The 21,442-nt window shown below is 39.1% G+C and overlaps 1 protein-coding gene across 1 annotated transcript in view; it reads right to left on the bottom strand.

The window, feature by feature from the left end:
* The window catches only part of LOC310956592 (roundabout homolog 1-like), an 84,361-nt gene that overhangs the window by 12,248 nt on the left and 50,671 nt on the right, over positions 1-21,442 (bottom strand). The window contains exons 4-9 of the mRNA XM_083926881.1: positions 12,697-12,854; positions 6,508-6,628; positions 5,328-5,466; positions 5,097-5,224; positions 2,079-2,203; positions 1,806-1,977 (exon numbers count right to left, since the gene is read on the bottom strand). Of these exons, the coding sequence (XP_083783007.1) occupies positions 1,806-1,977; positions 2,079-2,203; positions 5,097-5,224; positions 5,328-5,466; positions 6,508-6,628; positions 12,697-12,854 (843 nt within the window). The remainder of the gene's footprint in view (positions 1-1,805; positions 1,978-2,078; positions 2,204-5,096; positions 5,225-5,327; positions 5,467-6,507; positions 6,629-12,696; positions 12,855-21,442) is intronic.

Below are 21,442 nucleotides of genomic sequence, written 5' to 3'. Positions count from 1 at the left end.
TTTCCTACTGGTACAAAAGGTATTTTGTATTGGGGTTTACACTGTATTAATAGTAAAACGGTGGGAATGTCTGGTATCACAGTGTCTAAGATGTGTAGCGTTTAACTGCAAGGTCCCCGGTTTGATTCTGGTTGTAGCATGCCCTGTCCTTCCCTCTTCCAGCATTGTCCTGTCTGTGTCTCTATTATCTCTATCAACTAAAGGCAAAATGCCAAAAAAGTACACTGTCGACAGTATATTACGGAATTGGAAATTGGAAATTGGAAATTGATGTTGACAAAAGATCAAAGTCATGAAGATAGAGACAGAAATAAAAGTAAGGAAGATGATAGTAGAGAAAATGAAAATTAAACCTTCCCATAAAAAAGAGAGACAGATAAGATGTGAAAGATATTGAGAAGAAAATTGGTAAAGAGAGAACAATAGGTTTTAGGTGGCTATGCAGGCAGCAGAGGAAAAAGGAATCAACTTTTCCCCTCCAGCGGAGAGCAAGTAATCGTTCATTCGGCAGTAAGTACTGCTGGAGCCGGCTCCAATCAAAACGGCAAAGCCCAACTAATAACAATCCCATTTAGATAACAGAGCTCTCTCTCTCTCTCTCTCTCTCTCTCTCTCTCTCTCTCTCTCTCTCTCTCTCTCTCTCTCTCTCTCTCTCTCTCTCTTTTTATATATATATATATATATATATATATATATATATATATCTGACATTTAAAAAACCTGTGGATGGTTTCTAGATAAAAAAATAAAAATACCAAAAAAGGAAAGTTGATGGAAACACCTGAAAAACTGCCGCAGGTAATGCGCACCAGTTATTTCCATACAAATGTACCACTCCAGTTGGGAATGAGAGAAGAGTGGTGGGATGGAGAGAATTTGGGGGAGGGGAGAGTAGAGAGGAATAGGTAAGGGAGAGTGCAGTGCTATAGACCCACTAAAATATTCCATAAAAAATGACCCCATCTTTTTTTCTTTTTTTACTTCCATTACCTGTAACAGATTTTTCTGAGCGGATGAGAACACATTACCAACATGAGCAAAAGATTATCCTTTATAAATAATAGGGCTGCATTAATTTACGTCTGTTTAAGCCTAAAGCAATTATCTTCATTAATTTACTATATGTACATAGTACACAGTTACAGTACCCAGACACATATATTCATGACACACAGGTCATTTAACTGGGAGCGTGTAGACTTTGCTGGTGGTTGTCTAGTTACTGTTAGGGGCCTCCAAGCACATTTAAATTGCTTTTTTTTTTTAAATAAAAAAACAATTAACACACTTATTCATTACCTAGGAGTCCCTCAGATCACTTTCTACATAGAAATACCTTTAAATTAATCAATATTCAAAAATATTTATAGTAGATAGAAAACAGGCTATGTTGTTACAATTTATATAATTAATGATATTTCCCATAGTCCTTTTCATTGTGATAACATACTGTGCAGTTGTAAGTTAGGAAATTATATTTTCAGAGGTAAAATAGATATGGCCAGACACTCTTTACACACAATCACCATGGAAACAAATGGTATTCAGCCCAACATGTGAACAATAGCTCCTAAAATCCCTCCCCTGATAATTAGTAACCAAGGCCAGCCACCAAACCTTTAGGGGAGGTAGCTCTGCACCAGTCTGCAACCAAGGCAGGTGTATAGCCTCGGACACATGCTCAACAAAGGAAAACTACAGCAGCAAAGTAGTCTGTTTAGCCAAAAGACAAAACATTGAAGCTAGACATGGGCTGAATAAAAGTACCCCCCATCTGCCCTCCATCACACCTTCCCTTTACTCACAGTCTGAAACCTCCAGCAGTGCTTTCGTAATAACACTGCCAGCGATGTTGAGCGCCTGGCAGCTGTAGAAGCCGGCATCAGAGCGTTGAACATCGGTAATGGTCAAACTGCCCATCTGGGAGACAGACAGACGGCTAAAGGGCTGTGGTGGCTGGTAAGAGAAGAGGAGACTCTGGAGGGCGGACAGAGATCACAGAGTTAGAAAGGCATTAACTGGCGTTATTTGAACTGGGTAGTGATTTAGTGAAAAGACAGACTGAGAGTCAATCTCACCTCACTGCCCTCCCTCTGCCAAAAGATAGCGGGCTGTGGGTTGCCAGTGGCCTCGCACTGGAAGGTGACCGTCCTGCCCACTGCCACCACCTGGTTCCTGGGGCGTATGGCAAAAGCTGGGGGCACTGCAGAGGAAATGAGGCCCTAATTAACTGGCAGCCTCAAACATTTTCATAATTTCAAGTTTAAGAACATCTCATATATGCATGAAAAGCTCAGGGAATTAAAGTGTGTATGTAGCAAGTAACAGTCATTATTTACCTTGTTTTAATGAAAAAACAACCCATAACTATTAAATTACCCATACATAACATGAATTACATACTGTATTGGAGGAGGGAATAACAGTGATGATAGGACAATGACAGGAGCTCAATATTTCTTGTTGATGTCTGGTGGTGGATGAGGGATGGATGACAACTTACCAGTGTTGACTACAAGGGAAAAGACACAAAAAAAGAGCAGTATAATGAGTAATGAATGCACATACCGGTATGGTACTGACACAACTGGAAGAGTGAGCATAATGTAACTGGTATGAAACAACAGTAGACAGTCAGTATCATTTACATGTCAAGTTTCCTTTCCTTGGTATTTTCTAGGAATTGCAATTGAGATGATATTTTTCCTGACCAATAGCCACTCCAGATTAAGCAATTATTAACCATTAAACAGACAAGCAGGCAACTGAGTCCAAGTTCACCCGTCTAGAAGGCTTGAACATTTGTTCTGCGTCTGCGGACAGCTGTGAACTTGTACCGGTCAGTATAGCCTCGTCAGTATAGTGGCATGTGTTATTTGGCTCACCATCCAGCAGTTGGTCTTGAGAGCTACGAACTTAGCAGGAAAAAAAAGAGCTTAAAACGCAACTTGCTAGTGCAAAGTTAGTACCAGCAAGTTAATCAGCCGTTACAAAAATACTTTATAGCCTATTTTTCTTTTACCAAACTGTTAACAGTCAAAAGTCTTATTGTCAGTTAACAGTTAAACAGTTAATTATTAACAAAACGTATATGTTAAATGTATTTTGTATTGTATATAATAATTTCCTTTTATGATGTTTATTAAAATACCCATTTTATTTCATTATCAACAATCTGCACACAAATATGGAGAGGCAGAGGGAAAACAGAGAAAAAAGAGAACTGCTAATTTATTGATGATAATGGATTTCATGTAATTCATTTAAATTGATCTCATAAAGAAATATGGATGGTGTCAATGGACAGTGTAAATAATGCAATATTGTTTTGGTCAACCAGCTTCATACATGCTCGGACATCGTTACGTTTTTAAGTATAGTTATATATATATATATATATCTATATCTATATCTATATCTATATATCTAAATCTATATATATATATATATATATATATATATATATATATATATATATATATATATATATATATAAAGCTATCTTCATTTATAGCTTTAAGTATAGTATGCAGAATAGTTTGAAAATTATGTTAATTAAAGAAGAGTAAAATATTTCTTCAGGCGCCCAAAACTCCAACAGAACAGATGTCAAGGACGACGCATGCTGTTAGCCCATATAAGACCCAGCAGATGCGTTGACTACGAAGTGTGAAAAGTAAATGTAATTGCTGATTTACAGAGCCAGCCAACCTTGAGGCATATTTGGACAAAGATACAAACTAACGAGGAAATAAAACTGTGAAGAGTGAGGAATTAGCATTGTGCCTGGATAGCAGGTAGAAGGGGAAGTTGAAACTACTGGAGCTATGCAGGGATTCGCTCTACTGCACAAACAAAGACAATTTCTGAGTTGGGAGCTACTGTACATCTTGACATCTGTAAACTAGATTTAGTGTGAGATGAATGGCTTTAGCTAACCAGCTGGTTTTGGAAGTACTGTGAGAGGATGACTGCGGCTATTTCTCAACATTTTTGTGTTCAAAGAAAAGTAAAGCACATGATCTTGCAGAATAGAGAAAAAATGCAGATAATTTTGCTTGCATTAATTCATCTCATACTTTGGACTAGTGTAACCCTTACAAAGCTGTTTACATCTGTTTCAAATGTTAACTGATTAATATCAGCCAAATGTTCTTGGTCAGTAAACATTATTCTATGGTTATTACTATAGCCAGAATTTTTTTATTATTATTATTATTTTTTACTTAAATTACACATGAAACACATTCATTTAGATAGCTCTCTCCTCCTTCCTCCCTTAATACAAATTCAACTCATCAGCCAGTTATTCCTGCCCCTCTCCATTCACTTCCCCAATTACCTATGGTCCCCCGTGATGCACATTTTCTCAGGTTTTTGGAGGGAGATGTAATTGGAACCATGTCATTTCCCAGCATGCAGCCAGCCCTGCCTTATCTTTAATTAAGTCCTACTGCCCTCACAGTCCATATCACCCTCTGTGTCACTGCCGTGTGTGTACGTGTTTACGTGTTATGTAAGCATTTACGCACACATATACGTATACAGTATAGGTCTGTATGTGCAACTATAACAGGGTATCTTATTCTTCATTTCCTGCTGTTGATTTAAAAACTAAAGGGTGTTATTGTGGCAGGACCGCTCAGACCAAATGAATCAATTTTCCGTGGTCACGTAAATTTACTCTGCATGCTCTTCTCGGTTTATACAGGACATTACCATGAAACACACTGTAAACAAACTCTTACAATGTCCTATACAGCTTTTTTTTTATTAGAAGTGCTGTAGACATTATATGACCTCCAGAAAGGAAATGAAAAGAAAAAAGAAACAGACAGAAAAACTCCAGAGTTAATTCTTCCTGTCTGTACTGTCTTGAAAGCAACATCACTCTAAGGAAGGCACTATTACAAAAATAAAAAGGTCACAGCCTGCTAATTTGTGACACAAAGTTAAGCTAGAAGCAGCTGTGTTGCAAATACTTGAATCATGAAAAGGATATCTGAGGCTCTGAAAAAAGTGTGTGAACTGTATACAGAAGAGAAGGTGGTGCTATGTTTAGAGGACATTACATGTCAGGGTCGGGTTATACTGACCGTGTACAGTGAGTGTGGCAGATGATTCAGACTTTCCAACCATGTTCTCCACCACACATGTATAAGAGCCCTCATCTGAAGAGGTCACTTGGCGAACAATCAAGGTATGGTCCTCTAGGATTTCAAATCTGTAGGCAGGATGGACACACACAATCAAGAGATGAAATAAATAGCTGAAACCCATGTTTGCATGGTAAATTAATGCATATATAGTGGGCCTTTGTGTATTACCGGCCCTTAGGCAGGTCAGAATCATCTTTCCTCCAGCGGACAGTGGGAACAGGGTCTCCTTGAACCCCACAGTGAAACTCCACACTCTCCTCTGCCAACAGCACCACACTGCTAGGCCGCTTCACAAAGGTTGGGCGCTCTGCAGGGCAACAAAAAAATCAATGTAATCCTCACTGTCATAAGAGTGCCAATCCATAGTGTCTATCTAAACGTCACTGTACGTCACAAGTGTTATAACAGATTAGATACTGTCTTTTGATTAAGGGTTTATTTTCATTTTTATAGTTTTATAATAGCATGAACCTGATACAAGGTACTTGTGTAATTAAATCAGGGATTATAGAAAAACAAACATAAAAAACAAACCATATACTTTGGAATTCATATGTTGAATGTGAGCACATTCAGTCTACTATCTGTCGAGGAACAGAAAACACTGAACATATCATGTAGACTAGCACTAAGCTGTCTTTTTTATTTATTTTTAGTTCTAACTACCAATACTGTCTGTCCCCATGATGATTTTTTCCCTACAAATTTTTTTTTTACAGAAATTACTAATAAATAGCTTAAATGTAATCTACATATTGTAATAATAACATAGTTTGGAAACATTTAATATTCTAGTGATAATCATCCATCAGTCTCCAAAGTAATTTATTATGCACAACCTGTAGAACAACACATTTTGACCTATTTCTGCATTCAGCAGGATTATTCTCACAGCCTTGAATGGCTCTACGAGGCACTATACTGTATGCTGCCGACCTCAACCAAGGTCATCTAACCAAGTGATACAGATAAGAGGTCTATTTCCCAACTTCTGATAGGAAATGTTAGGAAAATAGGTGGAGGATGGAGAATAAAGGCTTGAAGCAGGCATTTGGGATATTGGATGTTGGGGGTGTCAGCTCTTATACTGACAGGTTTGAGGGGTTGTAGCGTTGGATGTTGCAGCGGTAGATGCTCAGCATGTGTTTGGCAGAAGCAAACCTCTCCAAAGCTGGCATATTGGATGTTAGTGCTGCATAATCGACATAACTAATGGGTTATTATACCCCGGTGACAAAGACCTTGAATTGCAGACTAGCAAACTAAACCGCTGTGAACTGTGAGGGCACTTACACTAAGTGAAGCTATGGAAAATTGTGAAATGCATTCACAAAGCTGCACATTTTACCTAGCACAGTGAGTTCTGCGATCTCGCTCTCCCTCTCTCCCACCATGTTAGTCCCAACGCAGATGTATTTCCCTGCATCACTCTTCCTGGTGTTGGTGATCATCAGCTTTCCACTGCGGATCTACAGCACAAAAAGATAAATAAATAAAAAATACCTTACCATATAACCACAGTGAGTATGGCACTTTCATAATAAAGATACTTATATGCAAAATGTGTAAACTGTGTAGGGCTGCTTGATTACGGCAAATGGAAATTACTACTATTTTGGTCAATACTAAGATCACGATTATCAAACCCAATTACTCATGGACTTTAGAAACATCATGCACTCATTCAACTATAAAAATACTAAGCAGATTTTCTTGAACTTTGAATATTATTCATCAAAAAATTATAAAAAAAAGAAACACTATATCATATATAAATATTTAAACATCTAAATATATAGAAAATAGATGGATACAAATTACAAATAAAAATGAATAAGACTAAAATAAATTAGATTTTCTATATTGGAACGTGCATTTCCACAACCTACTGATAACTCATCAACATACTGTTTGTTTAACATTTTGGTAAATTATATTCAAAATATTCCAGTCAGTAACTAACTTAAAAGCAAAGGAAAGTGGGTGCGCTGAATTAACAACAAAAGACAAAACGAGTATTGATTATCTTGTTTTCATAATAGCTTGAACCTAAAAGTCGTATCTGAAAATAAAACTTGATTAATCACCCAGCCGTAGAATTTTCTAATGACATGTGTCACAGCTAAAGTTTTCATAATGGATGTGGTAACTTTAATGCATGATGCCACCAACATAAATATTTTTGAAACCTTTATTATATGTAATAACATCTTTAAAATATTCTTTCTTATGCACTTGATGACAAAACTGCTAGTATTGCTTGTGTGCATCTGTATGCATCTCTTTATCTTAGGAATAGAATTTACACTGCCTTTCAAGCTGCACAGAAGGTCACCTATTATGAAATTACATAATTCATATCCAGTGCAACATTAGCACAGAACCCTGGGAACAAAGACAACGCCTCTTTGTAGATACCTTCCTCAGATGTTCAGTCGGCCTTTGCCTTTCACAAACTTTTTAGCTCCTCTATACTGATATCTCCACCCCTATATGCACACAGGCACACTAACATACACAACAAAGTGGTGGAAGATATATGCACTCCATACTGTTTTCATACTTTTCATATCCTATCCACCTGACGCCCCCGCAGACAGTGGGAGCGGTCTTTATAGTGCTTTCATTGTGAGCTACTGCACACATAGTCTGCAGTTGCTATAGTTGATACCAGACCAGGAGTGAGCAGGTAAACATGCCATTTGAAAACATCAGAACAAACACAAGGCCATTCCCTGCACCCAGATATAATAAATATTATCCCAGCCATTCAATAAAACTTTCAGCCCTGTTAATCTAATTAAAATTGCTTTTTTCCTACTAACACTAAGCAACAGAATCGATATATCCATATATCCCTGCAATTGGCGCACAGCTTGCAATGGCTCGGCTCTGTTATGCCTTAACAGAGGCCAGAGGTCTAGTCTGCCTGCAGTGCTGCGTCCATAAAGCAGGCAGGGGATTCAGTGTTATGCTAGACAGCACCTGGCTTGGTGAGCACTCTCCACTCACCAGTGTAAAGATGGAATGCATCATTAAAATGCTGCTGCATGGGTGAAACCAACAGCCTTTCATTTATTAGTCAGCCTTTTCCAGGCTAACCTTCCACCACAAACAGCTCATACTTTACACCAAATAAATAACAACTGAGAGTGACCTAACTATGGCTGACATTCTAAATGTGTTGCAAATGATGTGGTTTATAGAGGAAGATTTAACAGGCTGTGGTGTGACTTGAGGTTGTATGTACTTTTCATACACAATACCAACCACTAGTAATCACAAGGAGCAAGTGGGGAAAATTTGGGAACTGGTATTGCAGTGTCAGCCATTCCTGTCTTTAGAGCCAATGCCAAATGTTCTATATGTGACTAAAAACAAGACTGCACGACTGCTTAGAGTAACCGGGGTGTTTATGCTGCCATGAATGACATCACTGTTGCACTCCTAGAAAGTAAAACATGCCTCATGTATTGGTAGACAGTCACACTATTCTACATACAGTGTTTTATTGGAACAAAACAAATACATCTTAAAGAGGACTGCTTTAAGATTCATACTTTTACATATTTTTATTATACTGTTTGTCTGAATATAACTATATTGTGAGTGAGAGGGACCATGGCTACCAGCCCGCTGTAAGAAGCCAATATGCAGAACCATGGTCAAGCCAGCAGACGCTACAACTGTAGTGCACTCAAATACTAACTTTCATGGTAAATGCATTCAATGGCGTCGGCTGATCTGACCACAGACACCCCGGCCCGACTGCAGTCCAGCCGATGGCTGGCTAGTTAACTAGCTTGCTAATTTCACCATGCTTTCATACAGTACTACACTATCTGTAGAAAGTGTGATGACCACAATTCTCACTCATCTGGTAGAGATGAGAGAGAGGGGGGGGGGGGGGGGGGGGGGTATGTAAATCTTCAAGAAGACAGATTATGTTGAAATGAATAAACCTATACAAGTAGTAATGTCTATAGTTCTATTGGTTTTTCACTTTCCCTTATTCACCGTCTGTGGCTGTCTTTAGCGGATTTGCCCCAGGAAATAATTGAATCCCCATTCAAGTTAGCTGGAGAGCTAAAACGGACCTAGCCTGGTCAGCCGGCGGAAGTCTGTAGTGGGCCTGCTCTATAGGCGCACGCATGCACGCACGCACACACGCACGCACGCACACGCACACGCACACGCACACACTCACACACACAAAAGCATTTTGAGACCTGGCAGTTGGACGTTTTTGGTTTTATGCGCCACTGAGCAACTTTCATAGGAATTAATGGCTTTGAAAGCAAATTTCATTTTTCATTATACATCCATGGTCTCTGTACTGTCATTACAGTCGATAGTGACTGTAACAGCAATGTAGCGACACTTTCTAACTAAATATTGTGTTGTTTAAAGTCACAGTTTCTGAATACGGACTGTGTGCATTCCTCTGTGGATTGTGTAGTGAAGTGCTGTGATACTTTTGCAATATTTATATAGCACCTCGACTTGCTTTATAATAAAGAAAGACAAGGAAATCTCACTATTTACAATATATGACCTTTATAAAACACATCAAGTTTAGTTTTTGTGTGGCTTATTTGCACATGAAAGATGATGATAAAATAACTGCACGAACTCATAAGAGTTAATTTACATTAATAAAAGATGCACAGTATAGCAGCAAATATAAAATAGGTAAACCTATGACATCTAGACGTACAATAAAGGATTTATTTCCAATTACTTGAATGTAAGTGGATACATGTATTATAGACTCATAATCTTTCTCATACTGTTTTCCATTTCATTGAGTAAGCACTTATATTTTCATTAAATGTATAATAACCATATTAAAATCAGTTGAACCCTAGATAAAGTCTTAGATTATTTAGGCATCTGTGTGCACTCAGACTGCTGAGTCTGTGTAATAACTGTCTCCTGATGAACCAATAGCAATGCCATGATACCAGTAAAGTATTCCTAAAGTACTGCAAAGATGTTCTAGCTCAAACCAGTGCCAGTGACTAATTCTATACTTGTGAGCTGCCACTGTTTGCTGTAAATACTGCTGCACTAGTAACTTTAGCAGCTGATTAAAGTGCAGACCAAGAGCTTTTTTATTTCCTGGACTGACTGCTCCTCATTTTTAGCAGCAATTCCATTGCTAAAAAATCCAAATGTGGTTTGTCAATCCTCCATCTCGGACACTGAAACCTCAGCTTTTCGTCTCTACCCCTTTTCAATGTGTTCTTTTTCTTCTTCACATAGCCTTAGATGCCCTGAAGGCGCACACATCCTGAATATGTTTATAGTGTGATTTACATGTTTTATTCTGCATTAAAGCACTCTGCTTTTCTTTTTAAATTAAAATCAATAAATCAAACTTTTCCTGTTAGTCTTTCTAAAAAATCGTTGGAATTAAAATTAACTTACAACTTATCAGTATTAATAAATGATGGTCCAGGCCCCAAGGGAAACACTCAAAAGGATGGAAAGTAGCCACGAATCACTTGTGGTGGACGTCTTTGGTCTCTGTACAGTAAGTAATGTCTTTGAGTGAACTCTCACGGCAAAGGCATATTTCCATATAGAGAAGATGATTATGGAGGACAAAGACAGGCACGCAGAAAGTACAAAGCAAAAAGCAACCCTTTGTATTTCCCTCAGAGGAGCATCCCCCATGGCTCTGATCCATGCCTCTCCTTAAATCAGAGATAGCTGCTCTGTCCATCACAGTCCCCCAGAGAGACTCTACCTGTCACTCCACACTAACATGAGCTTTGAATTCACTTGTGTGTCTCCAGGAGTACGCAAAGACATTCAAATAAACAAATCAAAACACACACACACACACACACACACACATGCGCGCACACACACCCACACACACCCACACACACACACACACACACACACACACACACACACACACACACACACACACACACACACACACACACACACACACACACACACACACACACACACACACACACACACACACACACACACACACACACACACACACACAATCTTCCGAGTTGCTGGTTCTATTCTGAAGTTAAAAGAAGGAGAAGTCTGTTCTCGCTGGCCTGACATCAGACGCTTCTGGGTCTGAAAGCTGTTCAGTGTATACAAAAACATGAAAAGAAAATCACTGCTGTGTACTGTGCACCACATGACAACTTAATATAGCAGATTAATAGCATGCTGTAGCTCATATGATGACACTTACTAGCGCCAGCTTGTTGTTTTCTGTCGTGTATTTTCGCCATCAGGAATATATAAAAGCATTTTGCACGGCTCTTTTCTTATGGTTGGCATTTTATTGGTGCCAAATAAATCTTCTTTTTGGTTTCAATTGCTATTTTCTAGCCTGGCATCACCAGACTAATTCCCAAATGCATATTAGTTTTAAAGTGGAAAAATATAGCAGCCATGTCACACAATTTCTCAAATTACCACTGTACAGTTCACTACAATTTGTTTCTGAAAACTTACTGAGTTTCATGAGACAGTTACGTCCAGTAACTATGTTCGGTAACTACATTCGAGCATGACGTTCCTCTGTCAGTCATCACCTTAAACCCGCCCCACATGAGATAAACAGTTGTGAGGGGGGACAGACACATCTGCCAGGGCATATGAAATATGAGCTTGGCAGATACATGTGTCGTCCCTGGCTTGGCACATTCAATTCTGAGAGGACATGAGTACAGATGATGTTATTTATTGCTCTCATGACCACAGGGAAATTATTTTGAGACCTTAGCTTAACAAGCTTACTTTCCCATACCTCAAAATGACTTAGGTGAGAGATAATTGGTTCTTTAGAGTTCTGAAAAGGGCAACTAAATACAAAATATTTACACCAAATAGCCTGTGCCGCACAGTGTTGCGAAGTCCTGAGACCCAGCAATTAATATTTTTCCTCTGTGGGGGACATAACACTGATGCCTTTCCAACAGCATGTGTGCAGTCTATTCAAGTCCGAACATATTGTTTAAAGGACCTCCTGGGCTTTCTAGTGATGCCACACACGTAGAGGTATGGCCAACAAAACACATATTCTGTCTTTTAAATATATTGATATATTGTTTATGTTCTTCAAAGGGATGATGTTTTTTTTTATTATAGTCTTAGCTATATAACATTAAGGTCTTAAAAGTGTACGTTCATTTTTAACCATATTCCATATTTCCAGAAACAGAGCACTGAGTGAGGCAGAGAATATAATATATAATGTACTGCATTTTACGTCTTGTGGAAAAGCTTGACCCAATGTCCACTATAAGTGACATGTTATAAAAAGCAAATAACTAAAATGTTGTGATATGGTTCTTACATCCAAAATACCAATACATACATGTAAATAAATAAAAATAAAGGTTTAAAATCTGGTCTCAGTGTCTTACAGTAGTTGTGTTTTGTATCATTTGGACATACCAAGTAACTGTTTCACTGTTAGACTCTAACATGATGGTGAGTCATTTTTGTGAGAAATATTCCTTGAAGGTCAGAATGATGTCTAAGGTCTTACTGTGATACGTTCATCTCTGTCATCTAAGTTGGTACCATCTCTCCTCCAGGAGATCGTGGGTTCAGGGTGCCCACGGGGTGGTTGGCACTCCAGCACTGCTGGCTCACCGACTGCGACCATAACGTCCACTGGGTTCTGTCTGAAGTCATCGCGTAAAACTGGAAAATGACAGAAAAGCAGAACAGTCAATAGAGTTGAATTTAATTATGTTGGACTATGATTTGGGGTTGTATTTATTGTGTCAATAAGAAGACTGGTGTGGGATTCACAGCTTTTACAAGTGGAGATTTTAAAGCTCTGAGTTCAGAAGTTGTGACTGTGGCTATATGCTGATGTTTTTTAAATGTCAGTCCAAGGAAATTGCTTTATTTATTTTTAAATATATTGATATGTTTTCTGTTGTCTATCCTTTTCTTGGCCCTTTATTGGCAATGAAATGCACAGTCACATAATTATCACCACTAGGGTACAAGGCCATATTGTCAGTCACCTAGCAACGGCGTTCTTGAGACTTAAACCATTTGAACAGCAGGGTATTGTGTACTTGACTTCCCATGTCGAAAATACGATCCTACGAGTTCCATTTGAAGGCACCCTAATAAAAGGTTGAAGCTGTCCTGTTCATTACATATTTTAAAAGCAGCACACCAAAACTCTAGACCAAAGTACCTTTATTGTGATGAGTTGTTGATATATCTATTAAATCAAATATCACCAAACAGGGGTTAAAGTCTATTGAGACAAGCTGCTGAGAAAGCGGCTCGGCTGAATGACTAACAGTAAGATGAGATGATACACTGCTAGAGTAATGCAGAAAGGTGAGATCCAGACGGCTTCACTAGCAGGCAGTGGAAAAGCTACCACAGCAATTTATCATCTTTCCACAACAAGTAACCTCCGCACAGAAAAAAAAGAGCTTGCCAGCAAGAAGCTGAACTGGAGACAAAGCAAACTTGTATCCCCGCCAAGAAGAAGAGTGTGATTTCTGGTGGCCACAGGCAGCCCATTCCTGTCTCCACCGTAGATTGTATATAAAGGGCTCCACTCTGCAGCCTCAAGCTCTAAACAACACTTCTCTGATGGTATTCTAAATGTGTAATAAAAAAATCCACTGGAATAATTTCATAGCTCTAACCTGTAGTATGGAACAATTATTTACAAGAAAGAACGTGGAGTAGGCTGTGTAAAACGAAAGGGTACATCATAAACTAAAACAACCTTTTGTTCTAAAAAAATTCTGCTTCTGATGAGGTGAACAACATGTGTTAATGTACACGCCTGTGCATGAGTGACTGCTGTTAAGCATTCCCAGTCTTAAATTACAGAGAGGGGCTTAGAACCTGAACAAGCCAAGGGAGCTGAGCCAACACAGAGAGAGCAGAACTTGAGGTGAAAAGACAGGAAACAATGAGGAAAACGCATAATGACTCCCAGATGGTGGCAACTCGTTCACCTCTGGCTACGGATTTGTACATTACACTGGACAAGCGGGTCTGAGATGCCTGATGGGCACTGTGGATACGGGAGAACAAATTGGGATGACCTTCTAATTGGAGGCATTTTTTGGCCACAGCACTTCTTCAGTTTTTTGAGCTTCACTCTGCTGTTCTGCCCCTATGATCCTCTGAGCAGGGCTGCAACTGGATGACTGCAATTCACTGAGGGCTGATGGGAAACAGCTGTCTGACGACCCCCTCCCCTCCCCATCACCACCAACACCACCGTGTCACATGATAAAAGGCATTCCTCGCGGGACACAAAAACATGGTTGAGGTTATGACAGGCAGGAAGAAAGTGAGACCATCACAATTGCGTGTATGGTGTGTGTGTGTGTGTGTGTGTGTGTGTGTGTGTGTGTGTGTGTGTGTGTGTGTGTGTGTGTGTGTGTGTGTGTGTGTGTTTGTGTGTGTGTTGATTGATTGACTGATACTATCTTCAAGTCCAACAGCAATCAGGTTACACATCTGTTTTTACTATCGTGTGAGGTCGAAATGTCTCCGTAGGATTTTAAAGCCTGGACTATTTCCTCAAACTCCTTTGTTAAAGATTTATTTTTGGTGATAGCGCCGGAGTAAAGACATAAAGCAAGGGCGATAAGGGTTAAAAGCACAGGAAGCTTATGAAGGTTAGCGAAGAATGTTCTCATAAGTGTGCATGTTTGTGTGTGTGTGTGTGTGTGTGTGTGTGTGTGTGTGTGTAAAAGTTGGCTCCATTTGTGCATGTTATAATATTGTGCCAGGTAAGCACGCAAATAATCTAAAACATGTGCTTGTAAAACTTATATTCTTAGAAGGGAAAATGTATCTGGTAATTAAGTTAGAATAAGAAATGATGCATGCCCGAGTAAAAATCATGCACGCATACGTCACACACACATACTGTGATTCTCAAAATCTAACCTATGCCTAGACTTTTGTCTTGTCTCTGGTTTCTTAATATTGTCAAATTTATTTTCTTGTCATCTATTACTATAGCCCCACACAATTCAAATCATTTCTGCTTATCAGTATACACATCCTGACAAGCTACTCTCTAGGAGTGGTGTTGCTGAAGCCATCTGACCAGAAATCGCTCGAGTCAATGGTGTTTGCAAAACCAGGCTACATTGACGAGGAGAATGAGGAAAAACACGCGCTGGATGCATATATTAAATGCTGCAGACTGATTAATAAAATGTGGACATCCTGCAACGACTCTCCTGATTTTAAGGGCGTTTGAAGAATAATGTGGATGACAATCACTACAAATTAAACCCTCTATCTAACTGCCTCAGCATGCTTTGATTGCCAAATTATTAATATTTCTCTTCTAGATCCCGGTCTGCTTCAAAAACCTCAACTTAGTATTTTACTTTCCCATCTTTTTCACTCTTGCATCTCTAAGGCTTTGTACGCTATCATGTCTCTCTTATTCTAAAATCATACTTTTTTTTCTTTTTACTTCACAGGTTGCACCCACATGAATTTGACAGAGTTTTGAATCTATTCATATAGCATGTCTGGCTCTGGCTTCTAACAGTGAAAGCCACCTCTACTGCTTCTGAAGCCCACCCCAGTTTGCCTGTTTAGCTGGAGCTTTGCACCTCTCCCTGTCTTCTTTTCACCCTCCATCTGATCCCTCCAGATGAGAATCTCACAGCCCACTTCAAAGCATCTGCCCTTGGCCTCAGTACTCTGGATCTGACGGTGTCTGACTTGTTGTTAGTCCTCTGGAGCCCGAGCAAGAGCTTGAAAGGCCTACTGCAGCCGAGTTCCAATAATCCTCTCTGCAGATTCCAACTGGACCAAAAATGAACACAATCCAAGCCCACAGACAGGGGCAGCATGGGGCACACAGTAACCTTATTACAGTGAATCACTGCATAGGACCGCCAGAGGCACCTTTTGTCACCACAGCCAGAACCCACCCTCCATTTTGTATTCAAAGTGCTTTTATTACTACACATCCAGCTGTACAACTATTTTGTTACAACAATCATTTGCATGTCCCAAAGTCAGCATCAACATTACTGCAAGGCATTGGCAGTATAATATCAGTTATAGTTTTGCCAAAAGCAGGACAGCAGCTGTGCACGGTTCTGCTTCCAACTCTTATTATCGTGGAGCAGTACAATTAGTAATCAGCTTACACAAATGCCTGTTTAGAGACTATAGATTTTAGGTTTTTAGGAAGACGCTTTGGCATTTCCACTTCATTAGTTTCATATGTTTTACAATCTGATCAGATTTTTATATAACCAAAAAAAAAAATTCTAAGCAGAACACAAATGAAAAAAGGGAAAACAAGCAAGTAAGTCACTGCCGACTCGAGGAATTAAATATTAAGAATGGAACCGCATTTTTGCAATCAGAGTAAGGGCTTGATAAGCATAATTAGCTGCCAAGTGAATGAAGAAAAAACCCTTCACCTTCTCAATAGGAGATTAAGATTCAGTTGAACAATTCAATTCAAATCAATTATATTCTCTTTTCTCAGAAAAAGGTTTTGCATAGGTGTAAAGGATGGTTCAACAATAGGTCAAATTAATACCACATAAAGACTGGAAGCAGGAGGTGCAAAAGGGGAAAAATCCACCTTCCAGCTCCTCTAAAGCTCACTTATGAACTTGTTATACAGGATCTTGCTTAATCTGAACAAAAGCCAAACAACAAGTTGTAGTTGTAAGGGGGCTTATGTGCTGGACTATTTCTTGGCTGGGAGCAGTGACTTTCTGGAGTATCCGCTGGTTGCCTGGCAAACGCAAGGTGATGACAAGACTCTATGGATTGCCATTTGTTTATTCCTTTCTTCCTTTAACCAAAATAGAATCCCACTAACATGGAATAAAATGTCAAAAATACAGTAAAGATGGGCAAATGTAGCCAGAGGCTTAAAAAGTTTAATGTTAAAATGAAAAACAATCCCCACATTTGGAATGCTAAATAAGTAACTGTTGCCATATGTTTATATGACATAAACAGTAAAAAGGGAATGGATGTCATTTAACAGACACTCTATTTGACTTAATCCATTGGAACCCCATGCATTATTAATCAGTTACTTATTCGAGTATCTTGTGACACTGACCTCCTCTAAATGGTTAAGTAGTTATGGGAGAAAATTAACGCTTCCTAGAAAAGGAAGTAAAACATATCAAATAAAATATTAATAAACCTTGTCTCTAAAAAGGAATGCCAATACTTGCTTTATTCCTTACATACCTTAGGTACAGTGTGACTATTTTTATGACACATCAGACCAAGTCAGTGACATGTAAATAATAAAATGGAAAAAAGGCAGATGCAGGAATTATGGTTCTTCTCTATTCTGTGGCACTCTGGTCTGAGACTGCAGTAAAACACATTATTCTAAGGGTAAGTAATAAGAAAAAGAATAAGTACTGGCATCTATTACACTGTCCTGAAGTCTTAATGTTTCCCAGGGCTTAGAAACATTATTTTCATCCTAAATACAAACCAGCCTTTTTGACTTAAATACCCCAGAGCACTGGCTTGAAAATATATAAATATAATAAATATCCAAAGGTAGCCTTAAAAATACAGCTGTTATCCAACCCCAGCAGATATGAAATCCTTGACTTTTCTCACAATCCATCTCCTGACCTCTCCCTACCCCCTACCTCTCTACTTATATCAATCTCCCCCCTTCTCCACCTACCACCACCCTCTTGTTCTCCTTGCTCTTATAGAGCTGCAGTCTGGAGAGACAAAAAGCTGCAGGAGAAACAGCTGCTCCACAGAAAAACCAATATATGAGGCTCATGTAGCTGGTCAGATAGATCGAAAAGAGACACACACACACGCAGACACACGCAGACGCAGACACAAACACACACACACACACGCGCACGCACACACACACACACACACACACACACACACACACACACACACACACACACACACACACACACACACGAGGTCCAGTGGGCCCTCACATACCAAAGCCAATAACATAATGTGAACTGCATCCAAGCAAATCCAATAAAAAAGAAGGTCATGCACATACAAATTAGAATACATGCACAACTCAGTCTCATAACTATGCCACGCGAGATTTGCGGAATACACTCAAGCATCCAGAAGACACCACACACTGCTTATAAGGTAAACAAAAAATCCTTGCCTGTCCTCCCCAAGCTCCCCAATTTGAATTTCATTCTCCACAGAAATCATTACTCAAAAAAGTCCCAGGGCAAACAGGGTTTTTTGCATGCAGGGCCATAAATCTATCTTGTGTTTGGCGAGCCAATTAACTAAACATGGGGCTCACTTTACGGGATAAAGCTCCCGGTTATAGTATTTGCTAAATTTGACACTTTAACTTTGTCCTTTCTCTTGCTCTCTTTCTCTTTTTTTAAAGAGCCTCCCCTTGTGTATAGCTCTGCCATGGCCATGGCATAACACACATCTTTATGTAAGAGGTGTTAGTAATGCTGCCCCAAAATTGACCTGTGCTTTTTTTTGTACCAGACATTTATTTACTTATATTTTCTATATACCATAATTTGTATTTCACGCGGTCTAGTGATTACTAACATACCCTTTTCTCCTCTTCTTCGACCCCTTGAACATATAAGCATATAAACAGAACAACTCTAATCCACTCTTGTTATAGTCATATATAAAATATAAGGTTGTCTCATATTTTTTGTAATGGATTTTGTTTTGTCTTCATCCCCAGTTGTATTTTTATGTTACAATTTTGGCCTCTTTACAAAGTCTGTTAAGTTGCTGTTTTCTATTATTAAAAAAACCCCAATGATAGTCAGATAGAAATGATGGCATATGTGCAACAGACATACACACAACCTATTAAGAGGCACTGCATTCTGACAGGGGGTTTATGGGTACAATTATGCCGTGTGAGTGTGTGTCTAAGGATGGATGCACCGGTTCATCAGTTCTTGGATGTTCTGACACTCTAATCCCGTTGATGTACGTGCAGAACACATCACTCGTGAGGGGCGGGCATTAAAACCAGCTAAAAGGATTGTGTAACCTCAGTTTTAATCTCCTCCACTCATCCCGTCCCTCTTTAAGAAGGAAGACAGGAGAAAGAGAAAGAGGAAAATTAGTTGCTGAGAATAAGGAGTGGGCGGACAAACAGACATAAAGCAGATTAGGATAATTAAGGAAGTGGCAGATGAGCTGGGTGAAACAGCTCTGATGGTGTTAGGTACACTGTCAATCAAAAAAAATAGGAAAAGGTTGACCCACAGTTCCTGTTGTTGCTTAAGACATCTTGATTTCTCTCTCACTTGCCTTATGACAATAAAGCAAAGCTCTACCTCAGTCCTCAGGATGATGATTAGACATCTATATTGACTTTTTTTTAACATTTATGGGGCACTGGAGCAAATACTGGTAAAGTATAAAACAAACAAATAAAATAAATGCTTGGCGAATCAAATGAAAATGATAAATACAGGTGTACAAACAAAACATTGTGTTTGGTTTGAGAAGAGTTGAAAAACCAGAGGTGTAGACATCTTTATGAGCTGTTTTATCAATTTAAAGGTTTTGTGAGAGGCTATAATGAAATACAGGTTGGCAAGTTGTTACACATGCTGAGAGAAACAAACACACACAGAGGCTTGCTCTTTTGTTTATGGGAAACATAGTGTTTTTATTGAAAACATTCCCACACAAAACTCATTTACTCTGGAGCAGATGACTTCAAGCAAGACCGCTCTGCCTGGGAAGAGCAGACATTTAGATCAAATATTACATCACACTAAACACACCTGCTGTACATAAAAAAAGTATTTTTTTTTTACAGTAGGAAGAGAGCAAAGACCATAGTGGTACCAAAATGTAATGCTGTAAAATGTTTAATTGCCATGATTCAAATTTGCTGTTGCCTTCTGCACATAAGTCTAGTATTACATGACTGTGGATAAAATAGTACAGGGATCAGATCAGATGTGCTGACTGCTAAATGTCAACCATCACATTATACTTAGCACAAATCCATTCCAAATCTATCTGGATACAAAAAATTGTTTATTTGTTTTCAAATAAACAATTTTGAACAATGAACCTATTTACAATATATATAGCATTATCAATCATCTCTGATTAAGTAGTTAATTCATCTCTAAAATGTTTTATTACAAGCTATCCTAACATCTTACAGTACTTATGTGTTTTCTGCCCTTGGGGTGCAACCCCTCAGGTTCGTAAAGTCCTCTGTGGGGGATGATGCATGTGTACTATATGTTAAACTCAGGTGTGGCTACAATAATTTGCTTGCTGTACAATAAATTGGGCTATAGTATCTCAACATGTATTACTTCACATCTCTGCAACAATGAAATGCTTCAGCACTACACGGACAATTGGTATTACCTCCACCAAGGAGGTTATGTTTTTGGCTTGGTTTGTCTGTTTTTTGTTTGTTCGTCCGTCTGAAATAGGGAATTTGCGCTGCATTCATGTGGTTTCAGAATTGGAAAAATTTGTTCCCTTCTGGGGAAATTCAAACTGCATTAACATTGTTTGATAGGGCATGTCTTGGCTGAGGTCTGGTTGAGTGCCCTTCTAGTATTTAGTATGTTTTTGCTGACCTGAATGATTCTGAAGTGTGGGAGTAAACCGGCAGGGCACTTGTTAAAGGGGACCTACTATGCTGTTCCTTATTGTCTATCATATATAATGTTACAATGCCGAATGTTCATCTTAAACATGGCCAAAACATCAAAACAGCGGCTGTGGCTTGGTGGCAGAGTGGGTCGTCCTCTGTTTGAGAGATTGGTGGTTCGATCCCCCCCCCCCCCCCCCCCCCCACATGTCAAAGTGTCCTAGGGCAAGACACTGAACCCCGAATTGCTCCCCGTGCTGTGCATGGGTGTGTAAATGAGGTGTGAAAGGTTAGATCAAATTAGATGGTATGTAGATGTCCACTTCCATCTGTTGGAATGTCTGTGTGAATGGGTGAATGTGACAGACACTGTGAAGCGCCTTGAGTAGTCAGATGACTAGAAAGGCGCTATATAAGTACAAGTCCATTTACCATTACCAAATAATGAGGCAAACATAGGTAAAATAAATCCCTGTGAGCAATAAACTCCAATTACAATTCGTCAGCAATCAAGTTTGTTAGTACTTTGCAAAGCTTTTTCGGTTATGAGGGGGAATTAATTTAGCTTTTCCGAAAGAAGAAAGTGAGCCAACAACAGCCGAGTCTGTATTTGTTTACACAACTTTATGGATTCACGGTGATTTGCAAATGAGCTTGCCATACA

The sequence above is a fragment of the Echiichthys vipera genome (assembly GCF_963691815.1).
Source record: "Echiichthys vipera genome assembly, chromosome: 14".
Taxonomy (NCBI): domain Eukaryota; kingdom Metazoa; phylum Chordata; class Actinopteri; order Perciformes; family Trachinidae; genus Echiichthys; species Echiichthys vipera.
Note: the sequence above shows the minus strand (reverse complement) of the source record. Positions and strands in the feature narration are given on the sequence as shown.